The 25,296-nt window shown below is 53.7% G+C and overlaps 1 protein-coding gene across 1 annotated transcript in view; it reads right to left on the minus strand.

Annotated features, from left to right (window-relative positions):
• Positions 1 to 570: 570 nt before the first annotated feature.
• Positions 571 to 25,296, minus strand: part of IQGAP3 (IQ motif containing GTPase activating protein 3) — a 37,908-nt gene continuing 13,182 nt past the window's right edge. Inside the window, exons 12-38 of the mRNA XM_077841006.1 lie at positions 24,310 to 24,473; positions 23,756 to 23,916; positions 22,994 to 23,118; positions 22,744 to 22,907; positions 22,343 to 22,433; positions 21,519 to 21,686; positions 20,515 to 20,657; positions 19,486 to 19,656; positions 18,762 to 18,845; positions 18,180 to 18,251; positions 16,440 to 16,509; positions 15,758 to 15,966; positions 13,814 to 13,966; positions 12,696 to 12,859; positions 11,684 to 11,908; positions 11,453 to 11,593; positions 10,190 to 10,274; positions 9,531 to 9,763; positions 6,713 to 6,845; positions 6,135 to 6,237; positions 5,242 to 5,389; positions 4,841 to 4,928; positions 3,624 to 3,836; positions 2,853 to 3,019; positions 2,310 to 2,411; positions 1,669 to 1,777; positions 571 to 684 (exon numbers count right to left, since the gene is read on the minus strand). Coding sequence (XP_077697132.1) covers positions 571 to 684; positions 1,669 to 1,777; positions 2,310 to 2,411; positions 2,853 to 3,019; positions 3,624 to 3,836; positions 4,841 to 4,928; positions 5,242 to 5,389; positions 6,135 to 6,237; positions 6,713 to 6,845; positions 9,531 to 9,763; positions 10,190 to 10,274; positions 11,453 to 11,593; positions 11,684 to 11,908; positions 12,696 to 12,859; positions 13,814 to 13,966; positions 15,758 to 15,966; positions 16,440 to 16,509; positions 18,180 to 18,251; positions 18,762 to 18,845; positions 19,486 to 19,656; positions 20,515 to 20,657; positions 21,519 to 21,686; positions 22,343 to 22,433; positions 22,744 to 22,907; positions 22,994 to 23,118; positions 23,756 to 23,916; positions 24,310 to 24,473 — 3,800 coding nt within the window. The remainder of the gene's footprint in view (positions 685 to 1,668; positions 1,778 to 2,309; positions 2,412 to 2,852; positions 3,020 to 3,623; positions 3,837 to 4,840; positions 4,929 to 5,241; positions 5,390 to 6,134; positions 6,238 to 6,712; positions 6,846 to 9,530; positions 9,764 to 10,189; positions 10,275 to 11,452; positions 11,594 to 11,683; positions 11,909 to 12,695; positions 12,860 to 13,813; positions 13,967 to 15,757; positions 15,967 to 16,439; positions 16,510 to 18,179; positions 18,252 to 18,761; positions 18,846 to 19,485; positions 19,657 to 20,514; positions 20,658 to 21,518; positions 21,687 to 22,342; positions 22,434 to 22,743; positions 22,908 to 22,993; positions 23,119 to 23,755; positions 23,917 to 24,309; positions 24,474 to 25,296) is intronic.

Genomic DNA, 25,296 nt, shown 5'->3' on the forward strand with positions numbered 1-25,296 from the left:
AGTCTCAGCCTAGTTAAAAAAAAAAAACACGCAAAATAAAACCAACTATCGCCTTGTTCATAGGAAGTGGGCGGCAGCTCTGCGTAATAGTGTTTCCTATCTAGTCAAAGCAGCAGCATGGATAAGGCACCAAGGAATCAGAACCTGGGGCGCCGGCTCGATTGCCGCAAAGGGACTGCAGATCAGGCATAAGCCCCCCAGCTGCAGGGGGGCAGGCAGATGGGGCAGGCATGCACACCAATCATCCTAGACCACTGCAAAGCCCCCTAGGGACCATTGCAACAAAAAGGGAAACTGTAAGGGGTGCTCTACCCTATGCCAGGGCATGCGCCAGCCCCTGAATAGCCCCCCCACCCCCGCGTGCATGCTGGGATCTAGATTTAACCCCCAAGGCAACAAGATGCAGCTTGAGTGTACCAGTTCTGGGCAGGAGAGAATTAACAGCAATGCCTCTAGTGCTGTAGTTTTCCCCTCTCCTTGGCAAGGTACCATTCAGAAGCCAGATTCTGGCCCTGAAGTCTCTTTGGCAGGTTCCCTCCCCCTCCCCCCTCATCCCATTCCCCCCCCCAGCTACTTCCTGAAGAACTTCTTGTTGAGGAGAAAAATGAGCAGGTTGACGTTGACTTTGGCCTTGTCGAACAGCTTCATGACGGCCACACCTTCATACTGCAGCTGCAGCAGGTCCTGGGAGGGAGAAAGCGCCACTGGGGACAGGTCTTTGGTAGCACCCGAGCCAACGCCCCTGGTAGTCAAGGGAGAAACTTTCCCTCGACTTCCAGCTCTGGAGCCTGCCCTCAGCTCCTTCCGAGCGAGAGCTGCTGCTGGCGCATCATGCTGGGATTCTATTGCCAGAGGCATCCCAAATTCCCTGAGCACTGGACGAACGTTCAGTCTCCCAACACCCCCGCCAGTGGTAGGGATTATCCCCCGTTTTACAGATGGGGAAACTGAGGCAGGGGGGAAGCAACATACACAGCAAGTCAGTGATAAAGCTGGGAATATGGAATCCAGCCCCACCCCGCTCAAACCACTAGATCACACTCCCTTCCAGAGCTGGGAATATAGAACCCAGGAATCTTATCAACCAATTCCCTACTCCAAACACTCTTCCTCCACAGAGGTGTTTACTCTAGTATAAATTAAGGATTCTAGGTAGACATCTTATCAGCCTCACCATCCAGAACACCCCTGGCTGTGCTCCCACTAGGGAGGTTAAAGCTAACTGGTTGCTGGGTTTACATTCCTGGGGATACTGAGGCCCAGTGGAGAAGGTACTTCCCTTAGATTATGGAGCAAGCTGGCTGCGCTGTCAAGAAAAGAACCTAGGGAGATTTCAGGTCTCCTGCTCCAAGCACCAGACTGCTCTGCCCTATCAGGAGCCAAACCCTAGCTTCTGTTCCTGGCTCGGGAAGGGAGTGCGGTCTAGTGGGTAGAGCACGTGGCCTAAGCCAGGACTCCTGGGTTCTATCTAGTCCCCTGCTCCAACCAACCATTACATAGACTCCTAAGGGTTAATGTCAGGCATGCCTCTTGGATGCCAAGAGTTAAATGTAGCTGTGTCACCTCGGCACCGATTGGTGCACTGACTCCATCTCCCTTCGTCCGGGCTGCTGTAGGCTCCGCACCGAAGCATCCCCACCCGCGAAGGAGCCAGGGCTGCTTCCCTACCTGATAGTGAAGCTGGAACTTCTCCATGTCGATCCCCATAAATCTGGCCTTCACCTGGAACTTGCCGGCTTCCCCGCACGGAACGATGTCGAAAATCACATTCCGGAACCTGGAAGGGGAGAGCGTCAAACGAGGGCAACGGAAAGGCCGAGATCAGCCGCATCAGGATGCCTGGGTTCTAGTCCTGTTCTGGAAGGGGAGTGTTGCCTAATGGTTACAGCGGGGGGGGAGGGGTTGGAATCAGGACGCCTGGGTTCTAGTCCCACCCTCTGCCGCTGATCAGCTCTGTAGCCTTCACTCTGTCTGCTTCCTGTTGTACAGTAGGCGATTCTCTGCTTCACAAGGAGTATATTCCAACCACCAGACTCGGAGGAAGAAAGCACCTGAGATTCTCCCAATTGCTCAATTTTTGGCCAGCTCGAATAATCTTCCCTCTTACGCTGCCCTACCCGAGGCCCCTCTAGGGTTCAAAAGGAGTTTCACAACCTGTACGGCCTCTAGGCTGAGACAGTCAGCGAAGGGGAAGTGAGGGGAGCCAGGCTGAGATGACCTGGTCTTATCACACAGGCAGCTGACTGAGTGGCTGTTGGACTGGGGCAGCTTTCAGACCGGAGCAGCACCGTGGCGGTGAGGCTACTTACTGGCCGACAGGCAGGTCTTCTATCTCCAGCAATACGCCCTTCTCAAAGAGCCGTGCCGCCGTGTAATGCAGCGACTGCTGCTTCTTGCTCTTCCCATTGAGCCTTAAAAGAAAAGGAATGCGGGGGGTCGGGGGGGGGCTGAAATGAAGCCACGCAGCTGCCTGCCTGGTACGCGATAAATGCAGCGAGTCGCTCTACACGGACTCGTTCGAGTCACAGATCTGGGCCTATGAGTCTGATCTCTCGTGGGGCCAGAGGGGTTTCCAGATTAAAGGGGAGAAGGGCAGGGGAGAAGGCTCTTGAGCCAAGAGAGGAAGTAAGTGCTGCATGAACAGAGGAGGCCGACTAGCAAGAAGGCTCATGTGGTTAACTAAAGAGGGATGTAATGCTACATACAGAGTGGAGAAGAATTCCTTCCTGACCCCTGGGTGCTAATCAGCTCATGCCCTGAAGCATGACATTCAGTTACCCTCTGCGCAGGATCGTAAGCATTGGCGGTTACAGCTTTGAGCTCTTTTCCGGCCCATACATAGCCCAACGTACTTGCTGCTGGCAGCCAGGTTGTCCAGACATGTCCGGATGTACTGATTGTAATAGTCGATTTGCTCCTCATAAAACGAGGTCTTGGAGTTGAGGCCGTGGAGGGTCTGCCGCAGTTTCACTAGCTCCCCCTTGCGGTGCTGCCGGTAACGCCTCTGATTGCGAATATCCTGGAGCATGGGCAGGGATGAAGAAAAAAAAAAACAGCTGGAAAACCCCTTGCCTGGACCCAGTTTACTGAAGTGAGAACCACAGCTGACTGCAAGCTGAAACGCCAGTTGGATTCTGGAAACAAGATAAGGACCACAGGGCTTAAAGCATCGAATTCTCTTTCGAGCACTTAGAGGAATGTTCGAGTGGCCGGGCTCTGGTCCGGTGAACAATTCCCTTTGGCCCCCGAACGCATCTGCCCCCTCCAGCAGTAGCTGCCCCCGGTAGCTCTGTTGTGCAGATCAGGATCTAACGTGAACTCCATTACGGTCACATCCAAGCACTGCACAATCATTAGTGTCTTTATGCTCATCCAAGGTCATGCACGGGAGTCTATGCCAAAGTAAGGACTTGAGCCATGCTGTCCGCTGGAGCCCTCTGCTGTCTGTCTGGCCACCCAAGTGCTTAATTTGGCCCCCCTCTGAACTGAACCCTTCAAACATTAATGGGCTCTATGCATCCAGCACCTTTGGCTTATCCTGTTATTGTCCCAGCTGAGCCTGTTCCTAACCCTTGGCCTTCTCCTAGGTTCTCTAAGCCGGGGTAGGCTGCAGGGGGTGCTACCTTGGCCATCTCGTTGATGATCTCCTGGTACTGATTGGCCGAGTCCACCACCCCCAGGCTCTCCAAGCGCCGCAGGTTCCGGATGACCTTCCGCTTCTTCTCTTCCATGGAGAGCTGGCTGTTGCTAGCCAGGGAGCGGTTGCGTTTCAACCTGTCTGGGGTCTGGGCCTCACGCAGGGCCCGCCGGCGCATCTGGTGGTGATGGAAGGCTTCCTAGAGAGAGAGAGAGATGGAACATTTCTTCCATCAGCATGGCACCTGCGGCAGCATCCCCGGAAGCAGGTTTCAAGACTTGGAGGCCATCGGGAGAGCATAGGGAGTCAGCCCCCTGCAACCACACACGAGCCTCAGGCCAGACAGAAATAGGTCTCCTCCCTGAGCAGTGAACTCTGGCTTCTCAGACTGGGTGGGGCACAGGTGGGCCGAAGGAATCAACCATGCTCCCACGCCAGGGTGCGCTTGTAACAGGCTGGCCTGCCCCTTTCAAAGGCCAAGAGACCACTGGCAGCCCCTGTGCCATAATTAGCTGCCTTCCAGCCTAAGGCAGGACTAACTGAGCTCAGGTGACAGCCTGATAAACAGCTGGGCCTCAGGAGAGGGCAGAGAACAAGCTGGGCTCCTGGGGAAGGCCCTGAAATAGGGTGTGAAAGAAGCAGGGGACTCGGCTCTATCCCAGAGCAGATAGGGAGCCCAGAAGGGACTGGAACACAGCCCAGAGGGTGGGCTGAAGAACCTTTTGTTTGGACTTGTTACCCTGGAAGGGGTTAAGTTTTAGTTGGTGACTTGGCTGGAGGGCTAAGCCAGGGCATCAGCTCCAGCTTGTGTGGGGAAGGCCGAAGGGGCCCACCTTGGAGGAGTAAATTTAGGCCAGGAGTGCCAGCAGCACCAGCATACACGACTAGCAGGAGGCGCTATGGGGCAGCCACACCTGTGGTATATGCTCCAGGTAAGCACCTCTCCTTTGCAATGATGTGTGCTTGCAGTACACATGTCAGCCAGCAGATGGCCACTGTGTGCTGTAGCAAGCTCCAGGCAGGGTGTTAGCCCCTGGTAAACAAAGGAAGCAAAGCTGGGACTCAAGCTGGGTGGAAAGCCTGGTTTGTTATTTGTAGCAGTTGTCTTTAACAAACACCTCCTGCTTAAGACAGGCTGCGATTCACCCAGCCTCCAATATCCCCCACTGCTGGCCAACCCCTCTCTGCTATTCTCCACCCTACCTGATCCTCTGATGCAGCTGTCTGTAAGATCTCCAAGAGGGAATCCCCCAGCTGGGCCTGGATCACGTCCACTAGCATCTGTTTGGTGCTAAAACAAAAGAAAAACAGCACAAGTTACCCGTTTTGGTGGCTGCGGAGGAGGAGGATGGGTTGAGCTAGTTAGCTGCAAGTCGATGAGCCAAACAGTGGAAGATTTCCTTGCAGATGCCACTATCAGGGCATTTAAACAGATCATAGCAAAGCAAGGAGCCCAGACCAGCCAAGAGGGCCGTTTACTGGCTTGGCTTCTGGAGTGTCAGAAAAGCTTCACTGAATCCTTGGGCCACAGGGTCCCTTTCAAAGGAGGACGTGCCATAGACTCGCTGGATGCTGGATTGCCACGTTCAGAGGGACGCACTCACCTCAGCAGCAAGCTCCTTGTATCTGCCTCCTCGCTACTGGCCTCCACCACATCAAACTTGTTGGCGAGGGTGAGCGAGACCTCCAGCTTGCCAAGCTGGGCCAGCGCTCGCTCAGGGCTGCCATCACCTGGGTTCGGAACGCTCTCACCTGCAAGGCCAAAGAAAGTCAGGAGTAGATACTCAGTCATTCATCAGGGGAGAGGGGTGATCAGAGCCAGAGGGGGGAGATCTGGGTTCCACATGGCACCCTGCCACCGGTGCGGACTGCTGTGTGTGGGGTAAATCACTCCGAGCCCCTCTGTGCTTCTGCTTGCAAGCTTGAGGCTTTGTCCCACTGAGTGGTACCTGGTGCCACCATATTCCTTGCTAATCAGTAATCCTCCCAGCTCAAAGGAGGAAAAGGAATAACCCTGACCATCATAGAAATAAGTAATGGACCCTCCCAACCCGATCAGAAGGATGGGAAACAAACGAACACGACAGCACTGCCCACCCGACGCAGTCGAAAACCCGCAAAATGGGCTTTGAAAATCAGGGAGGAGATCGAACATATAAGTAGGGTTCTCTTTGCCTCCCCCCCCCCTTCTTTCCCTCCTGATCTAAATGCACTCAGGTCACGTGGTCAAGCTTTTTCTTGCAACCATGAGGACTAGAAACTTGGTCTTCTAAAAGGACGGTGAGCTGAGGTTCTACCAGTCGCATGACTTCAGGGGTTGAGGCTTTAACAAAAACCCAAGGAGGGTTACTCGCCCAGCACAGTAAATTACTTGGCCCAGATGAATGGAATGTAGCAAGGCTACTATCAGAGGGGATAACAGGCAATATGCGTTCACTTGAAAGAAGACATGCAGGGGAGGGTGTTCTTGAAAAACTTACAAGGGGTCTGCACATACCTATCAGAGACTGGACAGTAGGCAGCTCATCAAGGTCTTCCAGAAGCTCATGCAAAGGGTCCTTGTGATCGGGCGAAATGGAGTCCTGATGCTCTAGTAACAGCTACATCACCAGAGGGAGAACACGAGCGAGGTGGAGAGCACAAAAGGAATGGGATTAAAAACCATATTCCAGACAAGCAGCGCCCCACCACTATATAAACCAATGATACGGTCCAGCCTTGTCTGGAATACAGCATGTGCACTGGTCACCCCATGTCAAAAAGGATATTGCAGAAAGAGAGCGGTTCACAAAAGAGCTCGCTGAGATGCCTCAGCACCGTCCCGCCGCGGCAGGCAGGCGGCATGGCACACAGCCACAGTCTCACGGGCAGGAGCAGAGCTGACCCGACCTGGGCGGGGAGCAAATGGGTTTGTTTTCTGACCCCACCCCAGCATTCGTCACAGGTCCTGGCTGGGTTGCCGGGCTCTACTGTTGATCTGAGGGTCCAAGGTTTCAGCCCTTGAGCCCCCCTTCCCCTCCCGATTGCAGCAAAGGGTGTGAGGCAGACGCACAAATCCTTTCCGGACCCCTTCACCTTGTGGGTGTTAATGAGCTCCACCGCCGTGATGTAGATGACCGGCTTGGCCACAGCTACCATCTCCGAGTACTCATCCACATTAAACCTTTCTTCCGGCTCAGGGACGGAACAGGCAGCACTGATGAACTTCCTACGGGGAAATGGGGGGGTGGGGGAATAAAAGTGTCCCTTCTGTGACTGCTGAATCCAGTCCAGGATTTAGGGTGAGTAGGGAACAGGCTGCGGCACTAAAGAACCAGAGAGAACCACTGGGCCTGCCTGTGTCCAGCAGCCTCAGTAGAGAGAATGCCATTTAGATTCATCACAGCCCAGTCCTCGCTCTTCTGTATCCTCAGGGGAGTAAAGCAGGAGTGATACCGTAGGAAATTTCACTGCCATGCCTTATTGATCCAGTGACGGGAAGCAACAGCTGCTGAGCATGCAACAGCTAATCCCAAAGCTACACTGTTTTTTGTATCTTCCTGTGGCCCAGGTCGCACTTCGAGACACGCTCCTGGGCTAGCTTGATCCCAGGCTGGTGAGTGCGGCGTTCCTGGCTGCAGGTTCTGCACCCGTCATGCTCTACGGTCCATTTGGCGGGGGGCATACATTGCAATCGAAGGGTGACTGCAGCAGGTATAGACACACCCGAGCTCACGTGGCTCTAGCTAGCTCAAGTGAAAACAGCCGTGAAGCCCAGATAGCGTGAGTTGTACAAGTCCATCCGGGGTACACAGCAGAGTGGCTGCAACTTTGCTGCTGTTACTCAAGCTAGCTCCGGACTGTCTTCGTGTGGTCTGATTGCAGCACCGTACGCCCTCGGCATAACACCCTTCACAGTTACAAACCTTGCACTACAGCGAACCCGGATTGCACCTTGAGCTCCTGCTGCTGGGCTCGAGGTGTCAGCCACCGCCGTCCCCCGCAGGACTCTTTCCCTAGAACAAACCCCTGGCTATAAGGGACAAATGGTTTGGATCCACAGGGGTTCGTTATAGCGAGGGTGTACTGTATCAGCTTACTGCCTACCTGCTCCTTCCTTTGGGTTTTTGTGATGCATTAGCTAGGGGCATGTGCTTTTGGGCACCCAAACAGGCTAGAACTCACCAAAGCAACGAGGCGTGAAAGGCAGCAGCATGGCTGCGTTACCATATCCTGCATCACCCTCTGCTGCCCCTTTAAGAACACACAGCTCCCACTTCTAGGTGCTCTTCTTGCAAAGTGCCGTCTTCCCTCAGCCCCCCACTGGAGTCATGGAATTGAGGGTGCTGAGCACCTCACAAGATCGGGCCCCTTCAAGCAAATCCCAGAGATTTGACACTCTTTGGGGCAGGGACGGTCGTTTTGTTCTGTGTCTGTGCAACACCTGGCACTGTGGGTGCTTTTTCAGGACTGAGACCCCTAAGTGACACTGTTATATAAATAGGAAATCAACCCTGATGACCCTGGTCAATAATCGGGCCTCAGCCTGGGACTGGAGCCCGGTGCTGCTCCCCATACAGATAGACCCTCTGCCGTTTTAATTCTGCTCTGCAAACTACCGCATTAGCCAAGTCCATCAGCTGTCCCCCGAGAACAAGGTGGAGAAGCAAACACATGCATTCTTCTAAGTGCCTAAAAGGTTTTTAATTACGGACTAATTTATTCACTGGGGCTGACAGGAGTGCCAGGAATGCTGTTTAATCATTGCACATTCGTTTTCACTCTGATCTGCTTATTGAATCCTGATGTACCAAAGGGGCACATGCTAATTACTCTCAACTGTTACCAAATGCTAGAAATGACAGAGGGCTGGGGAGGGAGAGGGGGAGGTGGAAGAGTTGCATGAAACCCCCCCAGGCTAGTGTGGTTACAGTTACCAGTATAAAGGAGCATATACTGGATAGTCACCCAGGTTTGGGGAACTAACATAAGTTATGCTGATCTAAGCACAGCAGAACCTCAGAGTTACGACCACCAGAGTTACAAACTGGCCAGTCAACCACACACTTTATTTGGTCTTGAAAGGATACAATCAGGCAACAGCATAGACTCCAAAAAAGCAAACACCGTACAGTGCTGTGTTAAACTACTAAAAGAATAAAGGGGAAGCAGCATTTTTCCTCTGCATAGTAAAGTTGCAAAGCTGTACTAAGTCAATGTTTAGTTGTAAACTTTTGAAAGAGCACCCATCACGTTTTGTTCCGAGTTACAAACATTCCCGAGGTGTTCGTAACCCTGAGGTTCTACTATACAGTCATTCTGGTATAACAGAGTCCACACTATGGTTTTACTGGTGTAGCTAGATCAGTTGCTTAAAAAGAAAAAAAAAAAAAAATCACTCCCCTAATTATGATTACTTATTTGTATTGTCAAAGTGCCTGGGAGCCTGTGCCATGGAGCAGGACCCCACGGTTCTACCGGCTGTAAAAAACACAGAACAAAGGGACAGTCCTGGCCAGTTTTTAAGTGTAGATCCTCTTTTCCACCCAGGTCCCTAGCTAAGAAGTGAGCTGCCCTCAAAACTCAATTAAGCTTTGCTGTTACCCCTCCCGCCCTTTGCAGCAGCATTAGCAAAAGGAAGTCTGGCCTTGTGGTTGAGACCTTAGCCTGGAATTTAAGAGACCTGGATTCTGGTCCCAGCGCTGCCACGGACTCCCTGCAGGAGACTCGGCAAGTCGCCTTGTCTCTCTGGACCTCAGTTTCCCCATTTGCAAAAGAGGGATGAACAACACCTCATGTCAGCCTTGTTTGTTTCAATTAAGCTCTTTAGGAGATAGGAGCAGTCTCACTATATGTACGTACAGTGCCTAGTGCAATGGGACCATGGCTACAACCGCCATCGCGTGGCACCAACCTGAACTTAGAGTGGGTTTCTTCCAGGTACTGGTTCACCACCCGCAGGTGGCTGTTTTCCCCCTCGAACATCTTATTGGCCGCCGCGTGCTGCAGGATCTTGGCAATGGAGCCCAGGTTGCGCCGGTGCTCAGGGTGCAGGGCCACGCCAGCAGAGATATCCACGATATCGAAGCCGTCCGGTGCCACCACGGCCGGGTTCATGAACCGGTAATAAAGCAGGTTCCCGACAATCTAGGGGGCAGCAAGCAGAGAAAGGGAAATATTACTGCTGATGATGCCTAGCTCTTACGTGGCTCTAGCCTTGTCTGGACGTAGCCTAAATCTTTGTTCCAGGCTGTAACACACTGGTAGTTTACTGTACAGCTTTACAGTATGGGGCCCGTGAAACACAGTTCAGGAGTTCTGATTGCAACCCACAGTGGGCAGCAGTGCCCATGCACTAGCCAGCTCATTACACTAGGATTATCCCTCTTGAACCGATGGGGAAATGTGACTTGGAATAACTGGAATCCAGATCCACTAGGCCACACTGCCTCTCTGACAGGATGCCAGTGGGGAGGGCAGGAGAGCTATCCAACGCTTCTCCAGACTCGACGTTCAGAGGCAGCCAGCTGCAGCTGCCGTCACCTTGCCTAGCTCTCCACGTTCTCTACACACCTTGCAGATCTCCTCCTCACCGGCATCTGGGAATTTCTCAGCGAGGGATGTCTTCAGGACTTTGGCCACGTAGCGCATCCCGTAGCTAAGAGAAATCAGAGAAGAGGCTCATTACATGGGCAGAGGTCAACCAGCAGGCTTAGAGTCACATACGCAAAGGCCAGAGCCCGTTAACAATCATCTAGTCTGGTCTCCTACACAACCTCTCCCAAGGGTTCCTGAATCCAGCCCAAGACAGCAGATCTATGGGAAAGAGATGCAGTCTTGAGATGCTGGGAGAAATCCACTGCATCCATAGCCCAGTTGTTCTAATGGCCAATTACCCTCCCTATTAAAAATCTGCTCCTTATTCATTATAAGCGCATTGGTGTCTTTGTTCTGTGTTTGTGCAGCACCTAGCACCGTGGGGTCCTGGGCCGTGACTGTGGCTCCCCGGCACTGCAACAAAAACAGCGACTTGGTACAAGTGATGTCTCCACTGCCAACAAAGCCCAAGCCAGGCTCGACTTTCCCTGGGCCAGACCTTGCCTAAATGACAGTGTAAGCTCTTTGGGGGAGTCTTCCTGTACGTGAGGCCAGCCTGTGGAGCCATAGGCCAGCCTGCGAGCCTCTCCAAGACCTCTCAAAGCCCTCTGCTCTCTCTTAGGTAATCTCCATGGCACCACTCTCCTGCGTATGGAGGTGCAGAGTATTACCCAAAATATTATCCCCATTTTACAAACTGGAAGGGGAGGGAGGGAAACTGAGGCACGACTTGCCCAAGGTCAGGCAAGGAGGAAGCCCAGGTCTTTCAACTCCCAGTCCCACATTTTAACTGCTAGATCCCACTCCCTCTCCATTACCGGTATCTGAACTGCAGAAAGGAGAGTTGCACTCCAGGAAAGGCAAGCGAATCAGAACAGACCCACACCCTACTTCTGGATCAGCGAGTAGGCACCTGCAGCAGGAGACGCCTCCCACAAGACTCGCTAGATGCATTTTTCCTTGAAAGCACCTTTGGCATTCATTAAACTAGCATGAAGAGTCCTGCCTGACCCCTCTCCTCTACAGGTCTGAGCGCTCCATGGAGGAAGGTTGGGACTGTCATCCCTGCTTTACACATGGGGAAACTGAGACACAGAGCAGGGACATGACTTGCTCCAGGTCATACAGCAAGTCAGGGGCTGAGAGTAAAACCCAGATCTTTTAGCTCCCAGCCCAGTACCCTTTCCATTAGGCCACTCTGCCTCACTGACTGTAACAGACAGGCCCAGGGCTACCTACGGAATTTTGTCCACGGAAGAGGTGATGGCAGAGAGGAACTTGTCTGTCACTGCCAGGAGGTTGCGGATAGAGATGTCCAGGCGACGCTGAACCTCGGGGTGGCTCAGGGCCTGGTCGGGGCTAACATCATATGGGAGCTTGCTGTGGACAGAAGAAAGACATCCTTAAGCATCAGCACGGGGCAAGCCAACGTGGCCTCTGTGGCAAGGCTAGGCGTGGGCCAGGCCTGACCTCTTTTGTCCGCTCTGAGACTCCATCTGGTTGATCCAGGCCTTGTAGATGTCCACGGGGTTGGTGCGGATGCTGAGGGTTTTGTCCTGCAGAACCTCCTGTACGGGGCCGCCCAGGATCTGGCGCAAGGCGTTCTGCCCGCGGGCATTCCGGTAAAAGCTCACCACCAGCCGGATCACGGTGGGGTTCCCCGTTAGGATGTCGCGGAGCTGGTCGACTTTGGACCTGGATGGGGGGTGAGAAAGGACAAAAAACTCTGATCTGGGCTCGAAGGTGCAGCCAGCACAAATAAATAGCCACTGAAGACAAGCAGCGCCGTTATTGTGCCGTAGGGATCTGCCGAGCTGTGGAATCAGCCTGCCTCCTGGTACCACTGCCTACCTCCTGCGTGTATAGATTAGTCCAAGGGGATGCTGGTGGCATGGCATCTCCTCCAGAAGGCGTCCATGCCCCCCAGAGACGTCAGTGCTCAGACTCCAAAGGCCTGGCTGCACTAAACCCAGAGGTGGGACTGCAGCCGGCGTAGACGCACCTGAGCTAACTTGGGCACCAAGAGCAGCGAAGCCATGGCCACACGGGCTCCCTGCCTGAGCGCGCACCCGAGATCTCAGCCATGGCTGCACAAGCCGGCCTTCGCTGCTGTCGATGCCCAAGCGATGTAGATTAAAGCCAGCTCGGGTCTGTCTACACGTGCTGCAATCCCACGCCTGTTTGCAGGCAAGCCATCCCCTAAGGGGGATAAGCACCATAACCTGGTCAATAGGCGTTTGGACAGGAGCTAGCCCTACGTCCTTGCCCTGACGGCTGTGGAGCGTTCTGTTAACTCCTAAGCATCCACGTGTCTCAGAGGGTTCTAGGAATACCAGAGGCATCCAGATGAGACAGTTTCATCTGAATGCAGGGAAGAGACAGACGGACAGCTCCTTGAGACAGACAGGCGTTCAAGCCCTGGGATCAGGGCAGCCCTGGTCGGCCAAGGGAGGCCAAGATGGTATGTGCCCATCGCACTTACATGATCTCCTCCTGCAGGGCGGTTTTGAAGAGCTGAAGGAGCAGGTAGGCCTCTCGGGGATTGGACGCGTAGTTGTAAAGTGTGAAGACCACCGATTCCATGAACTTGGTCGATTTGTTCTGGGGCATCTGGAAAATCAGCTTAGCCAGGTACACAGGGTGGGTCTGTGGACAAAGGAGAGGTGTTAAAGAGGAGAGCTATCCTGGGGTCTGAGGGCTGGAACAGTCAGCGTGGTCTGGTGACTACAGCCCTGGACTGGGAGACCTTGGCTCTTTGCAGCTCTGCCATTGACCTACTGGGTGACCTTGGGCAAGTCACTTCCCTCTCTGTGCCCTCCCATCCTTTGTCTTGCTTGATTAGACAAAGCTTTTTGGAACAGGGACTGTCTCTTGCTGTATTCACATGCAGGCCTAGAACAATGGGGCGCTGATCTGTTATGGCCTCTAGGTGCTAATTTGTTATCTAGGTTTACAGTAACACCCATCGCAGGAAAACTAATGAGCAGATCCCAGGGTCACAGCCCCCTGGGATGCAAGCACGCATCCCTGCGCCCGGCTGGGACAGGTGACAAAGCATCCTGTGACGGCAACTCAGACGTGGCGCTTCCTTTTAAGGAGGAAGCTAGCCCAGACCGAGAAGGGAGCCCCAAGGTCAGAGGAAGGAGTCCTCACAGAGCATAAGGCCAGAAGAGACTCTTGGATCAAGAGCCCCAGGTGCCAGCAGTGCCCAGGTCCCTGCAATGGCAGGGAATTGATTCAGCGAGAGATGCTCAGGTGATCCCCGCCAGCAAACCACACCCCATTTCTGCATCAGCGAGAAGACATTTGCACTAGCCACTGCCTCAGCTGGATGTGGCTTTAGGAAAGGCCAAGGCAGCAGAATCCAGGCTGAGCAAGGTTTCCATCTGATCTGACATTGACCTGTTGGTAACCCCCTGCCTGAAGATGGGGTTGTGTGCAGACTCCCTGAGCCCACATGCAGTCCCTTCATGGAGCTGAGCTGAGGAAACCAAGGCAGCATACATGTGACCAGATGGGTGGGTTGGTGGGGATGCAGTCTGTTCCCATCCCCCCGCTCCCCAGCAACAAATGGCCTCCCAAAACCAGCAGCCAGCTCACCTGCAGCAGGTAGAAAAGGTGCTGATAAGCCTCCAGCTTCTGGCGCTTCTCCTTGCTGAGCGACTTGAGGCCCTTCTGTTTGTCGATGGCCATCAGGTTCGACAGCTGCTCTTTGTTCTTCTTCGTTAGCTTCTTGCAGTGGGAAACCACCTCCTGTCATGGGGCAGGCGAGCAGACACGGGTGAGGTTAGCAGGAGTGCCTAGGTGATTTAGGAGCATCCACCCCATTGACATCGTTGAAGCCGAGTGACTTGGGAGCACAAGTCTCATTGGCTTGCAATGGGAATTGTGCTCCTAAATCTTCTGGGAAAATTCCACCCCTTTGGGCCTTGGGATTCACGCAGCTTTGCCATTTACACACCATGGGGAAAGTCATCCCCCATCAAACCACACCCACCAACTCCTGGCTCGCTCTGCATGCTGTTGGCAGGCTCCCCATTCCCCAACAGGCCTCATGGAAATCAGCAAGGTGCTGCTGACCGCAGGCAGTGTGATTTAGTGCATAGCGGCGGACTGGGAGTCAGGACACCTGGGTCTATTACCAGCTCTGCCACTGGCCTGCTGGCGACCTTGGGTGAGTCACTCTCCTGCCCTGTGCCTCAGTTTCCACACCGGTAAAAATAGGGATGTGATATTGACCCGCTTTGAAGCGCATGGATGAAAAGCACCACAAAATAAAAATAAATACGCAGCTCTTATACATTGACCCAGCTCATCAGGGGCTGGATCCGAAGCCCCCTGAAATCAGGGGAAAGATTCCCGCTAACTTCAGTGGGTTCTGAATTAAGCCCTGTGACAGATATGGCAATAACCTGGACAAACGTCACCGCATTAAGTTATGTCTTATTGAATTCAGGTTCGGTATCGTTGTAGGGCAGGCATTGTCTACAATTCCATGGGGGAGGGGAAACCCCAGCCCTCCAGGTTCTCCAGGGACGGGGGTGGGTGGCGTGATTAGGCAAAGTCCCTGAGGTTGTAACAGCTCCCAGGATGTGCCCCCGGCTGGAGAGGCTGGCATATACTGGTTCACACTGGGTTCTCTAGAGACCTAACAAAGAAAACCCCTGAGTTTGAACAGGCTCAGGGCCTGCTTTCAGATCCAGCAAACGGATGGGACCTTCTGTCCAAGGGGGGCCCAGTCCTTCCTGGGAAGGGTTGGAAGGACTTCACTTATTTATGGGGTGGGGGTGGGGCTTCTTCTTAGCTACCAGCTGCTATGAACTTGTGACCATAGGAAACCCCCTGGGTGGGGTTTGAAGGACTGACCACCAACTGGAGCGCTTTCTGGACCTTGGGTGATCTCTGGTCAGCTTATTAGCACACATATAGGTTTTACTGTTTTTAATCTGTTTTCTCAGTCTTGCTTTCACCTGAAGAAGAAATCTGCTTGTTTAGAAAGGGCTGGGTGACCACTTACACCTCTGGGCAATTAGGCTGTTTATAGCCTCGGGAGAAAAAGCAAAGGAGGACTGCTTAAACAGTCTGACTTGCTAGGGAATTCGCAGTATAATCAGAGAGCTGGGGAGTCTAGATACCCTGGTCAGGAGAGAGATGCTGATCTCTCCCCGAGAGGGGACAACTGGGGAGCCAGGTGCCCTTGGTAGGATACAGAGGGGGAATACAAGTGCAGTCGCCCTGAACAGAAACAAGCCCGAAGAGCCAAACTCAGTTCTGGCATAAGCAGGCATAGCTCCATGCCTACACAAGGACTGGATTTGGAAGGAGGTTTTCCAGAGGCACAAACAGGCACATAAAAGGAGCCTAGGGGGTTTAGGAACCCTAGTTGTAGTCTAGTCCAGGGCAGTGACTCCAGAATCGCACTGGTGTAACAGAGAGCAGAGCCTGGCCCCTGAATGGGAAAGTAGCATGAGTGGAGAAAAAGCCTTGGGACAGCTGAGCTAATGCCCCGATTACACCCCCCCCCCCAGCCCGTGACCCCCTGACCTGCAGCGTGATCCTGTTCTTAACCAGAAGCCCGATCTTGATGTCCATGAGGTTGAGGTCGCTCTCCAGCTGCTGGTTGGAGCGGATCCTCTTCACCACCTCCTCCCGCAGCTTCAGCAGCTCCGACTCCTCCCAGAAGTCATGCTGGCTCTGCTCCAGCAGGTGGGCGAAGCGCCGGACAATGCTCAATGGCGGGTCCCTGGTGTGGACTGGCAGGGGACGGAGGGAAATCTCCCTTGAATGTGGTTAAATGGCTACTGAGGGCTTGTCACGCTCAGGGCCAGCATAAAGGGGCCTTAAAAAGTGGGTGGAAATGGGAACCAGGAATCCCCCCTGCACCGGGGCCTCCCCGGACAGCATGGAGCTAGTGTAAGGGTTCTGCACCTGTTCCCAGCATAAGCTTGGATAAGGGGTGAAGCCAAAGCATGCTGCTCTGTGGCTATTTGTTGATTTCAAGCTCCCTTAGGGAACACGGCCTGAAGTTAGAGCAGCCCTGAGGCTGCTCTACCGTACACCAAGGGGCTGGCATGGTCTCTGCATAGCACTAGACTTCTGGGACTGCAAAGGGGGCTTCAGCCCATACCCGAAGTGTAGGAATGGTAATGAGAAGGCAACATCCTTGCAATTAATTAAAGGCACATCTGTATTAAAAAAAAAAAAACCTAGACAGACAAGCACTTACCCAACATCCTGTAATCCCCACGGGCCTTGTTAGCTCTCACAAAAGCCTGGATTTTAATTACAGCATTAATCTGCCAAGACAAACAGAGGGGAAGAGGGATGTTTCCTACAGCGTCCCTGCAGCAAGCAGCAAGTGTAAAGAGAGAAAAAAAAAACATATATACCAGCCATGCAGCTAGCAAACTGATTAGCTGGGTGTCGGGCAGAGGGAGCATACTCATTGGGATCCTTTTAGACAGTGAACTCCTAGTGCCTAGTCAGTCAGATGCCTGAGGAAATAGTTTGAGCATGGGGCAGGGAGTCAGGACTCCTGGCTTCTATTCCTAGATGTGAAGCTGTGTGTCATTGAGCAAGTCATTGACCCCCTCTGCCTCAGTTTCCCCTTCATCTGCGAAGTGGGTTTACTCTCTTCCTGGCTCACAGGGGATTTGTGAGGGTTTATATGTTTGCAGAGTGCTTAGGGTAAAATATCCAAAAGCATCTAAGTCAACAGGACTTAGGAGCCATGGTCACTTAGATGCTTTTGAAAATTTTACCCTGGGTCTTAGCGGCTGTTGCTTTCTTCAGGAGCCGCTACATTTGGCAACAGCCTAAATGAACTCCAGACACTCGGCTTCTCAATTTTCGCACATACCCCTTTACCCCAAACTTTCAAAGTGGATTAGTGACCTTGGGTGCCACACCTGAGTGGTCTTAAAGGGGTCTGATTTGCAGAGGGAGAGTGCTCGGTGTGATGTTCACAGCACACACACAGAAGTTAGATTAAAAACCTAAATCCTTTTGCTAGAAGGTTGCAATGTTTGTTCTGAATTCTAAGAAATAAAGTTGAAACACACAAGAACCCAAAAACAGAGAGAGAGAAAACAGACTGCTCCCTAAGGCGACAAGGCACCACTCACCCCACCTTGCTTTAAACTGGTTCTTTACCGGCTCTTCTGATCAAACACTTACTCAAGAACCCCCTAGTCTGCGAGCAGGGCCAGGAATGAAGGAACCACACACCCAAAAGCACACATGCGGCTTGCAATTCCGACACCATCCTCAATACAACGCACTCAGTCCTGTCTGAAAAATCAGCCTTCTTGAGGAGGCTCTCATCCGGCACCCAAGATCACTAGGCACTGACAAATGTGGGCCTTTGGACATGGACACATCCTCACTTTAGGTCTTTTTCTGGAGACTTGTATATTTCAGGTGCATACTTATATAGAAATCTTGCAACCTAGGGGCAGATTCTAGCACCCCACCTAGAAACACAGAGCTCCTCCCTCATTCCTGGGTCCCATGCTGGACCACCACACAGTTATTTTGCTGATTCACTTTAAGAGGGCTCCTCTTTGCTCCAGAGCAAGATACAAGAGGATTTGAGGGTCTCCCTCAGGCAGAGGAAGAAGAGGGTCTAAGGATTCTCAGGGTAAGTTTACACTGCAAGCTGGGGGTGTAACACAGTTGCGCTAGGTCTCCGCAGGCTCGCTTGCTAAAAATAGCACGTGGCCACGGTAGCATGGGCGAGGCATCTTGAGTCCATACCTAGCATCTCTGATAGGCACGCACTTGGGATGGCTGGCCCGCCCACCATCACCAGTGTCTATTTTTAAGCACGCTAGCTCAAGTAAGTCTACTTGAGTTGGGGATCACCCCCCTCTCCCAGTGTGGACATCCTCTTGCAGATGGACTGAGGGTCTCTTTTCATAGCCTCTGGGGTTATATTTTCACTTGCACTCACGGATCAGCCACTCACATTCTTCCTGAAGTAGTGCAGTCGTTCCCGGTACCTTTTACGAGCTCGCCACATCCTCACATAGGCCTGGATCTGAGAGGAGGGAGCAGAAGAGACAGAGACAGATTTGGCCATTTTAACTGGACACAGGAAGCCTTGGAGGGTATTCTCCGTGACAACTATTTGCTCCATTTCCACGTAGGCGCCCTTATTCCCTCTACACAGCACTAGGGGGCGCTGGGCTCCAGCAGGTATCTTTTCTGATCACAGATAATGCCAAGATTTTTGACAACTGTGGCGCTCTCGGCAAGAATTTTGGGTGTCATCCACCTAGGGTCAACATCCAGTTTGGGAAGCTATGTCCTGCCTCCCTAAGTCTCCCCCTGCAACTAGATGCAGTGACTTAGGACAGAAGTGAATAATGTATTCTTGTTCCTGTGAAAGAGCTGTTACCTTCCACCCCAGAGGTGGCTGCATTGTCACTGGGATCCCCAGATCTAGATGGGAAAAACAGCTGACAATAGGATGTTGTTGCTACTAGAAAACAGAGGAGCAGGGCGGGGAAGGGGGGTGGGATTACAGAAGCAGACAAGGCTCTAGTACCTTTATCACAGCATCTCTGGTTTTTTGCAAGTACCGTAATCTTTGCAGGTAAGCACTGCGCTGTCTGTATCCTCTCCAGCATGACTGGATACACCAAAAGGGAAAACAAAAAAAAAAAAAAAAAAAACACAAAAAACAAACAAACACACACCAATGAACTATAGCATGACATTTCTGGGGTGACCCAAGGCACCAGCTTACAGCGTGGGAGAGCCTGGTCTGCGCCCACAGGAAGAAATCCTCACACCTCTGCCAGCTGCTGGCAGCACAAGCTGCCCTAGGGAGGCTGCAGATCACTCCCAACAACCCCTACTCCTCAGCTCATCCTGCCTAGGTTAGTCCTCAACAGAGCCTACGAAACCAGGGCTGCAAGCCCCTAAAGAGAGAGGCCTTCAGCTGTCACCATTGCATTGCTGATTCGGCTTGTACGTTCCACCCTTCCCCCTACCCTGGGTGTGCCTTCTCAGATGGCAAGCTCTTTGAGGCAGGGACTGGCTAGCACTCTGTACAGCACCTAGCACACAGGTCCCCCGTTCTTGGCTGGACCTGAGGCCCTACCATAATAGACAGGATGAATAATAAAGCTGTTCTACTCGCTGTAAATAGGGGGTAATACAGGAAGTGGTCAGGATGCCTGTACAATGCCCTGAAGACCCAGCGCTATAGAAATGATGCCGTGCACATCAGCGTGTGATGGGCTTAGCAGTTTGGCAGCACTCCTCACTTGGATTTTGATAACAGCTGGTAACTGCTCCTGCAACAGATGTCTGCGGGCCACGAGTTCCTGGCGGACAAGGTAGCCCCTCATGCGGGCCTGCAGCCTCACGATGAATCCAGCGTTGGATTCCCAGAGGCGTTCCCGGTCGTGGGCCGCGGTCACGCCCGTGATCGTCGACTGCAGAGATAGGACACACAGATCAGTTCAGGAAGACTTTGTAGATGTCAGACGCACGTACACCGTTCACCAATGAGAAGGGAACACCCCCAGCTGGGTCAGCAGCTGGAATTGAACTCAGGCCACCTGGACCTAAAAAGCACAATCCGCTGCTGTTTGGATCTGAAGAACCAGATCCAATCAGCTCAGAGGCAGGGACAGACTCAGAAGCTTCTTACGTGGTTGAGCCAACGGAGGGAGACAGAACCACACTTTACCAGTGCGTTACACCCAAAAGCATATATGCTAGCAGGATTCTGAGACAGAATTGGATTATCCTGCGGCTGGAGAGTGCATAAAAATATCCCTTGGCTTTTGGAAGCACTAGAAACCCTCATGCTTCAGGGCATGAGACCATCTCTAACAGGGTCAGGAGGAAACATCTCCCTAGGGCAGGTTATCCTGTAGCAGCGGGATTCTTGCACCTTCCTCTGAAGCAGCTGGTACCGTTGCTGGAAATAGGTCACTGGGCTAGATGGACCCCGGAGCTCATCCAGTCTGGCAACTCCCATAAGCCGGATCTTTAAGAGCTGGGATTGGGTCATATCACTGGAAGCAACAATCTCTCTTGCAAGCCTCTGGGCAGAACAAGAGGGCTGGAGAACTAATGCTTTGTTATGAACATCTCTGAAGCGCTCCGACATGCCCCAGTGGGACAACAGGCTAGAACTATGGATGCAGCCAGAGCATTTAACACACAGTGCGTTCGCCTGGATGCCTCACATATCAACATCCAGGGCCTGGCAGCAGCATGCCAGACTCTTCAGCAATACTCCAGCCACGAGGGCTTTGATAACAGCCCCAGCAACTGCCCCTCACCTGGATTTCCTCCCAGCTGAGGTGGATGGAGTTAAGGACACAGTCACGCGGCCGCTCCCAGCTGCCTTCGAAGCTCTGCAAGCTGAAGTAATACACGCTGCCATCTTTCAGCTGGTGTCGGACCCAGTGGTGCTTAGCGTTCCCTGAGTGTTGCCATTGGGACAGGATTAGGGGAAGGAGTGCGTTAACACACACACGGCAAGAAGAGAAGCAGCTGCAGGGTTAAACTGATCCAGCAGCAAAATGGATTTCTCAAAATGGATTTCCTCCGATCAGGTTTCGAAACCAAGGCTCAGCTGACGGAACACTTAGGCAGCTCTCTATAGCCTTGTCCCCAGTTTCAGAGTTCGGCTTTCAACTCCTTGCTCTCCCCATGTACATCCAGAGCAAGAGCCTTCTCCCTCACATTAGATGCCCTTCCTATAGCAAGTATCTGTCAGCCCCCTCTCTGGTTCTGACACTTGGCTTGTCCTATTTCTCCCCTTGCAGTCACCCATCCTCCTTCTCCTCCATGAGCAGGAGCTGAGGTGCAGAGACTCGCCTAGAGTCAGTGGCAAATCTGGGTCTCCCAAATCCCAGGCTAGGGCCCCAATCACTAGGCCATCCCCCTCGTTCAGCCAGGGGAAGCCTTGACGTCCCCCGCAATGGCCCAGCTAGCCCAGGACACTGTGTCTGACAGTAGCTGGTACCAGAGCGAATGGGGGAGTGTACAAAACAGGGCAGCAAGCAAGACCACCCAGTCTTCCCCTCCCAGCTGACGACAGTCAGAGGTTTAGGGCTGGCCATGTCTTTCCAGTGGGATGTGTGGAAATTGGGGGTTATTGACCTGGATTGCGGTAGCCCCTCGGGGTCCCAGTCACGAACTAGGGCCCATGGCGCTGTATGGACACAGAATGCTCCCTGCCCCAGAGAGCTGTGGATGGTAGAGGCTAACCGATGCTAGCAGCTGGAGATGCAGCTCCCCCCTGCGGTTTTCAAGGTCAGAGGAGTCAGGGGCCTTTTACCTGCTTGTCTCTTGGCAGCCAGGAGGGTGGCGAGCAGGGCCTGGTAGGCCCCTGCACATTCTGCCACAACGCCATGCAGGGAGACGTCCGGGTTCCGCAGCACGCGTACCGTCTGAGCCGGCTTCCCTTCTTTTATGGCCTGGTTGATGGCAGCAATACCTAGAGCCACTACGGGAAGAGAGGGGGAAGGCAGGGGTTAGAAAAGGAAGAGGGTGCATTCATCCACTCACCCGCAGTGAACCCAGCTTGGTCCATGCCTGCCTGGATGGAGGTCACCATGGACAGTGGTCTCCAAGCTTCCAACAGGGGAGTTACTGCTATATCAGAAGCCCAGGTCACCTTTGCAACAGCCATTCCCAGTGGGTAGTTAGCAGCCAGTTGCATGAAGCTTTGGAGATGGAGATTAATATTTTGGGCCCCTGGGGAATGTGGATTCCAGACGGTACAGAGTACAGGTTTCTAGGGGCTGCTCTGAGTCAGACTGCAATTGGAGGATTGGGGGAGAAGCGAGGAGTCTTGGAAGGTATGGCCACCAGCACAGCATTCAGTTGTGTTCACTGCTGTGGCTTATGGCACAGCATCCCAGAACTCCCGTGCCTAGCTCATCTTGCGAGGCCTACCCTGATCCCTGGGGCCGGCACCTTGGGACCGCAGATGCGTGTCTCTCGCAACCCCTGGAGAGTCAGGGAGGGTGGAAGACAAGCATCACAGGGCTAGAGAGTCTCTCCCCATCCTGCATTTCTTGGCGCACGAAGGAATAACGGAAGAGGGCCAGGCTGCAGCTCCAGCTTGAGCCTGCTTGAAGTTTGCTTCTGAGCCCTTACTTCTCTTAGCTGCCTCGGTGTCCTGATTGGCCTGGGAAACCCCTTGCTGGATCTCCTCCCACCAGAGAGCTGCTCCATCATCCCTGGTCACCTAGGAGATGGGAGGCAAAAAGCGATGAGCTGGGGCATCTTTACAAACCACACGAAGAGGCAGTGCTTCCATCAGGGAGATGCAGCCACCTCTGGGGAAGGGGCGGCTGGCAAAAACAGTATTTAACAGAGTGGGAGGAAGTTGGATTAAAAGCCCCAGGGCTCTTCTGGAAAGTGCAACAGGATCTTTTGGAACCAGGTGGAGCGAGATTGTTCTCTGCCACACACTGGTTTTAACATGTCCCAAGCAACAGTCTTTCCACCAGCCCAACAAGCTGCTGCTCTCCGTAGCGCAAAGCCGACTGGCCTACCTGGGCTTTCTGCCTTAGCGCGGCGGTCAGCACATCGTGGTAACGCCTTGCTCCCGGGAGAGTCACGGCAGAGAGCCCTGCAGAGGGCAACAGCAGAGCAGTAAGCGTCTTCTCCGGGTCGTTCTGCACCAGTGCCTCGTTGATCAGTCTGATGGCGAGGATCTCTGTGCCAGGGAGAACAAAGACAGCCGGTGAGTCGGAGCTCATTGCAGCTCACGGAGCCCAGCGCTCAGGTATAAAAGCCACTTACGATCGTTTTCTTCTCGCACTGCCGAGTTGGCGCTGTTCACGCAGGCCTGGATGTCGTTCCAGTTCAGGAACGCAACCCCGGCTTTCCCAGATCGGCACTTCAGTTTCAACAAGTCATCAAAATAGCTGAAAGGGAAAAGACAGAGCCATTCCTTAGCCCATGACTGAAAGGTCCCGCATCTAAGGGGCTGAAAAACGCTGTCAGAAAACTTCAAAACGCCCCACCGCAGCAGGCAGTCTCTTGTTTTCCAAATGGGGAAACTGAGGCACAGAGCAGCGACGGTCATGCGGTGAGCCAATAAAAAAAGAGGTAAGAATGGAACCCAGGAGTTCTGACTTAGTCCCAGCTTTGGCCACCCAGACCAGCACCCCTCCTGCCACAGGCAGAAAAAGAACCCAGGAGTCCTGACTTCCATATGCAAATTCACCGCTAACTTTCTTAAGGTAAGACCAACAGTGGTTTCTCCCCCAGGCAGGAAGCTGGGTCCAAGCGGTGGCTCCTGCAGACTGCTGGGGAGATCTGCAGCCAGCCCCTGATGACATCTGGTAACAGAACCAGGTTACAGACAGAGTTTAACCCTTCAGATTGTGGGTTCCTGCTGGTCCTGTTTCACAGCCTCAGAAATCTCCCCACCTCACAACTTTCAGGGGCCTGGCTCTGTCATTTTCAAATGCCACAAAGCCTTTTAACTCATTCACGCCCAAGTTACTCCACTGGAATTGGTACAAGGGGCATCGTTCCCACCGAAATCCAGCCAATTACCGCTGCACGTTCGCATCCTCGATATCAGACAGGCCCAGGGCAGGGCTGACCAGGCTACTCCAGAATCCATAAACATCCCCAGCTTCCAGCACTCGGTTGATCAGTGCCACGGCCGAGAGCATCTCCACAGCAACGTACAGTTCCTCCTGCCCCAACTCACCCTGCAGAAACCGGAGGGGGGAGGAGGAAACGACAGATGCACACAACAATGATCCTTTTCTGCCCCCCAATCCCTACAGTACCCAACATGAATCAATTTACAGTGGGAGAAACTGAGGCACAGAGAGACTTGTCCCATGCTGTCTGTGGCAGAGATTGAACCCAGATCTCCAGAGCGCCCATCCAGTGCTTTGAGCACCAGGCCAACCCCCAACCCATGCCGCAAAGCGAAGAGAGTCACATGAAGAGGTCAGACAGCGATTCCCCAGCAGGGACCGCAGTCTGGAAAGAGCATGCCTGCGAAGGGTGGTCCCCAGGACAGCAGCAAAGAGCTGACTGTTTGAGAGCCTCGGAGGCCTCTCCTCCTCCCCCAGCAGACGCTGCCCTCTCCTCACCTGCGGATGCTGCCGCTGTAGCAGGGACAGCTCGCTCTGGTACAGCTGGGCGGCGAAGGGAAAGGCCTCGGGCAGCTGGGCCTCGGGGCTCATCAATTCTCGCGCCGTCTCCGTCGCCTCCCCCCGGCGGATCGAAGCGTTGATGCGGCTCACGGCCTGCCTCCCTGCGCACCAGCGGGGCGGATGAGATCGGGGCAAATTAGCTGGGGGGGTGTGGGGGTGGGGGCGTGTGTGGAACTCGGGGCTTGTCGAGTTCGTGCCACTCGAGCGGCCACGCTGCAAAAACAACGCTCCAGCTGTGTGGAGCGACTGCATCCCCGCTGCACAGTGAGCTCCAGCTTCAACCCTCCCTGACAGGCCGGCTATCTTAGCCCCACTGAACTCGAGCTAGAGAGCCGCGTGTACGGCCGGGAGCCGGGTTAGGGACAGCACTGTTACGAGCCCGCCAGTGAAGACGCAGGTCTCCTGCAGCCCCAGCTCTGGGCTACTGAGGAATTGCCTTGCCCGGTTCCATTCAGCAGCGATAATCGTGGGGTGTTGAATTTGGGACGACGGGGGCTTCTGATGGCGGAGATCTGGGGCCAGGGCACGGCCCAGGCTGCCTGAATTCTGCTCACTACGTGGGGCTTTGCAACCCAGACACCAGGTGCTCCATGCTGATGGTCAGTTAACTCTTCCGGACCACGTGCACTTTGACCAGCTCGCCTGCTACGCAGGGGACTCAGGGCAGGCGCGATGCCCTCTGCCCAGGCACGGGACTGGCCCTAGCGGCTCTTTGCTGCCTTGGCAACAGTGTGGCATTGCAGGGCAGGGGGAGGATGGGTCCATTGGGCCAGGCAAAGTCCCCCCCAAGCAGGGACACAAGTTAGGGATGGCCCAAGCCCCAGCAGCTCCCAGAGGTGATGCAAACTACCTGCCTTCTACCTACCAGCTGGCGCATGCCCCATCCCTAGAGTGGCCTGGGCATAGCCAGATGCCAAGCATGAT

The sequence above is a fragment of the Eretmochelys imbricata genome, chromosome 24, assembly GCF_965152235.1.
Source record: "Eretmochelys imbricata isolate rEreImb1 chromosome 24, rEreImb1.hap1, whole genome shotgun sequence".
Taxonomy (NCBI): Eukaryota; Metazoa; Chordata; order Testudines; family Cheloniidae; genus Eretmochelys; species Eretmochelys imbricata.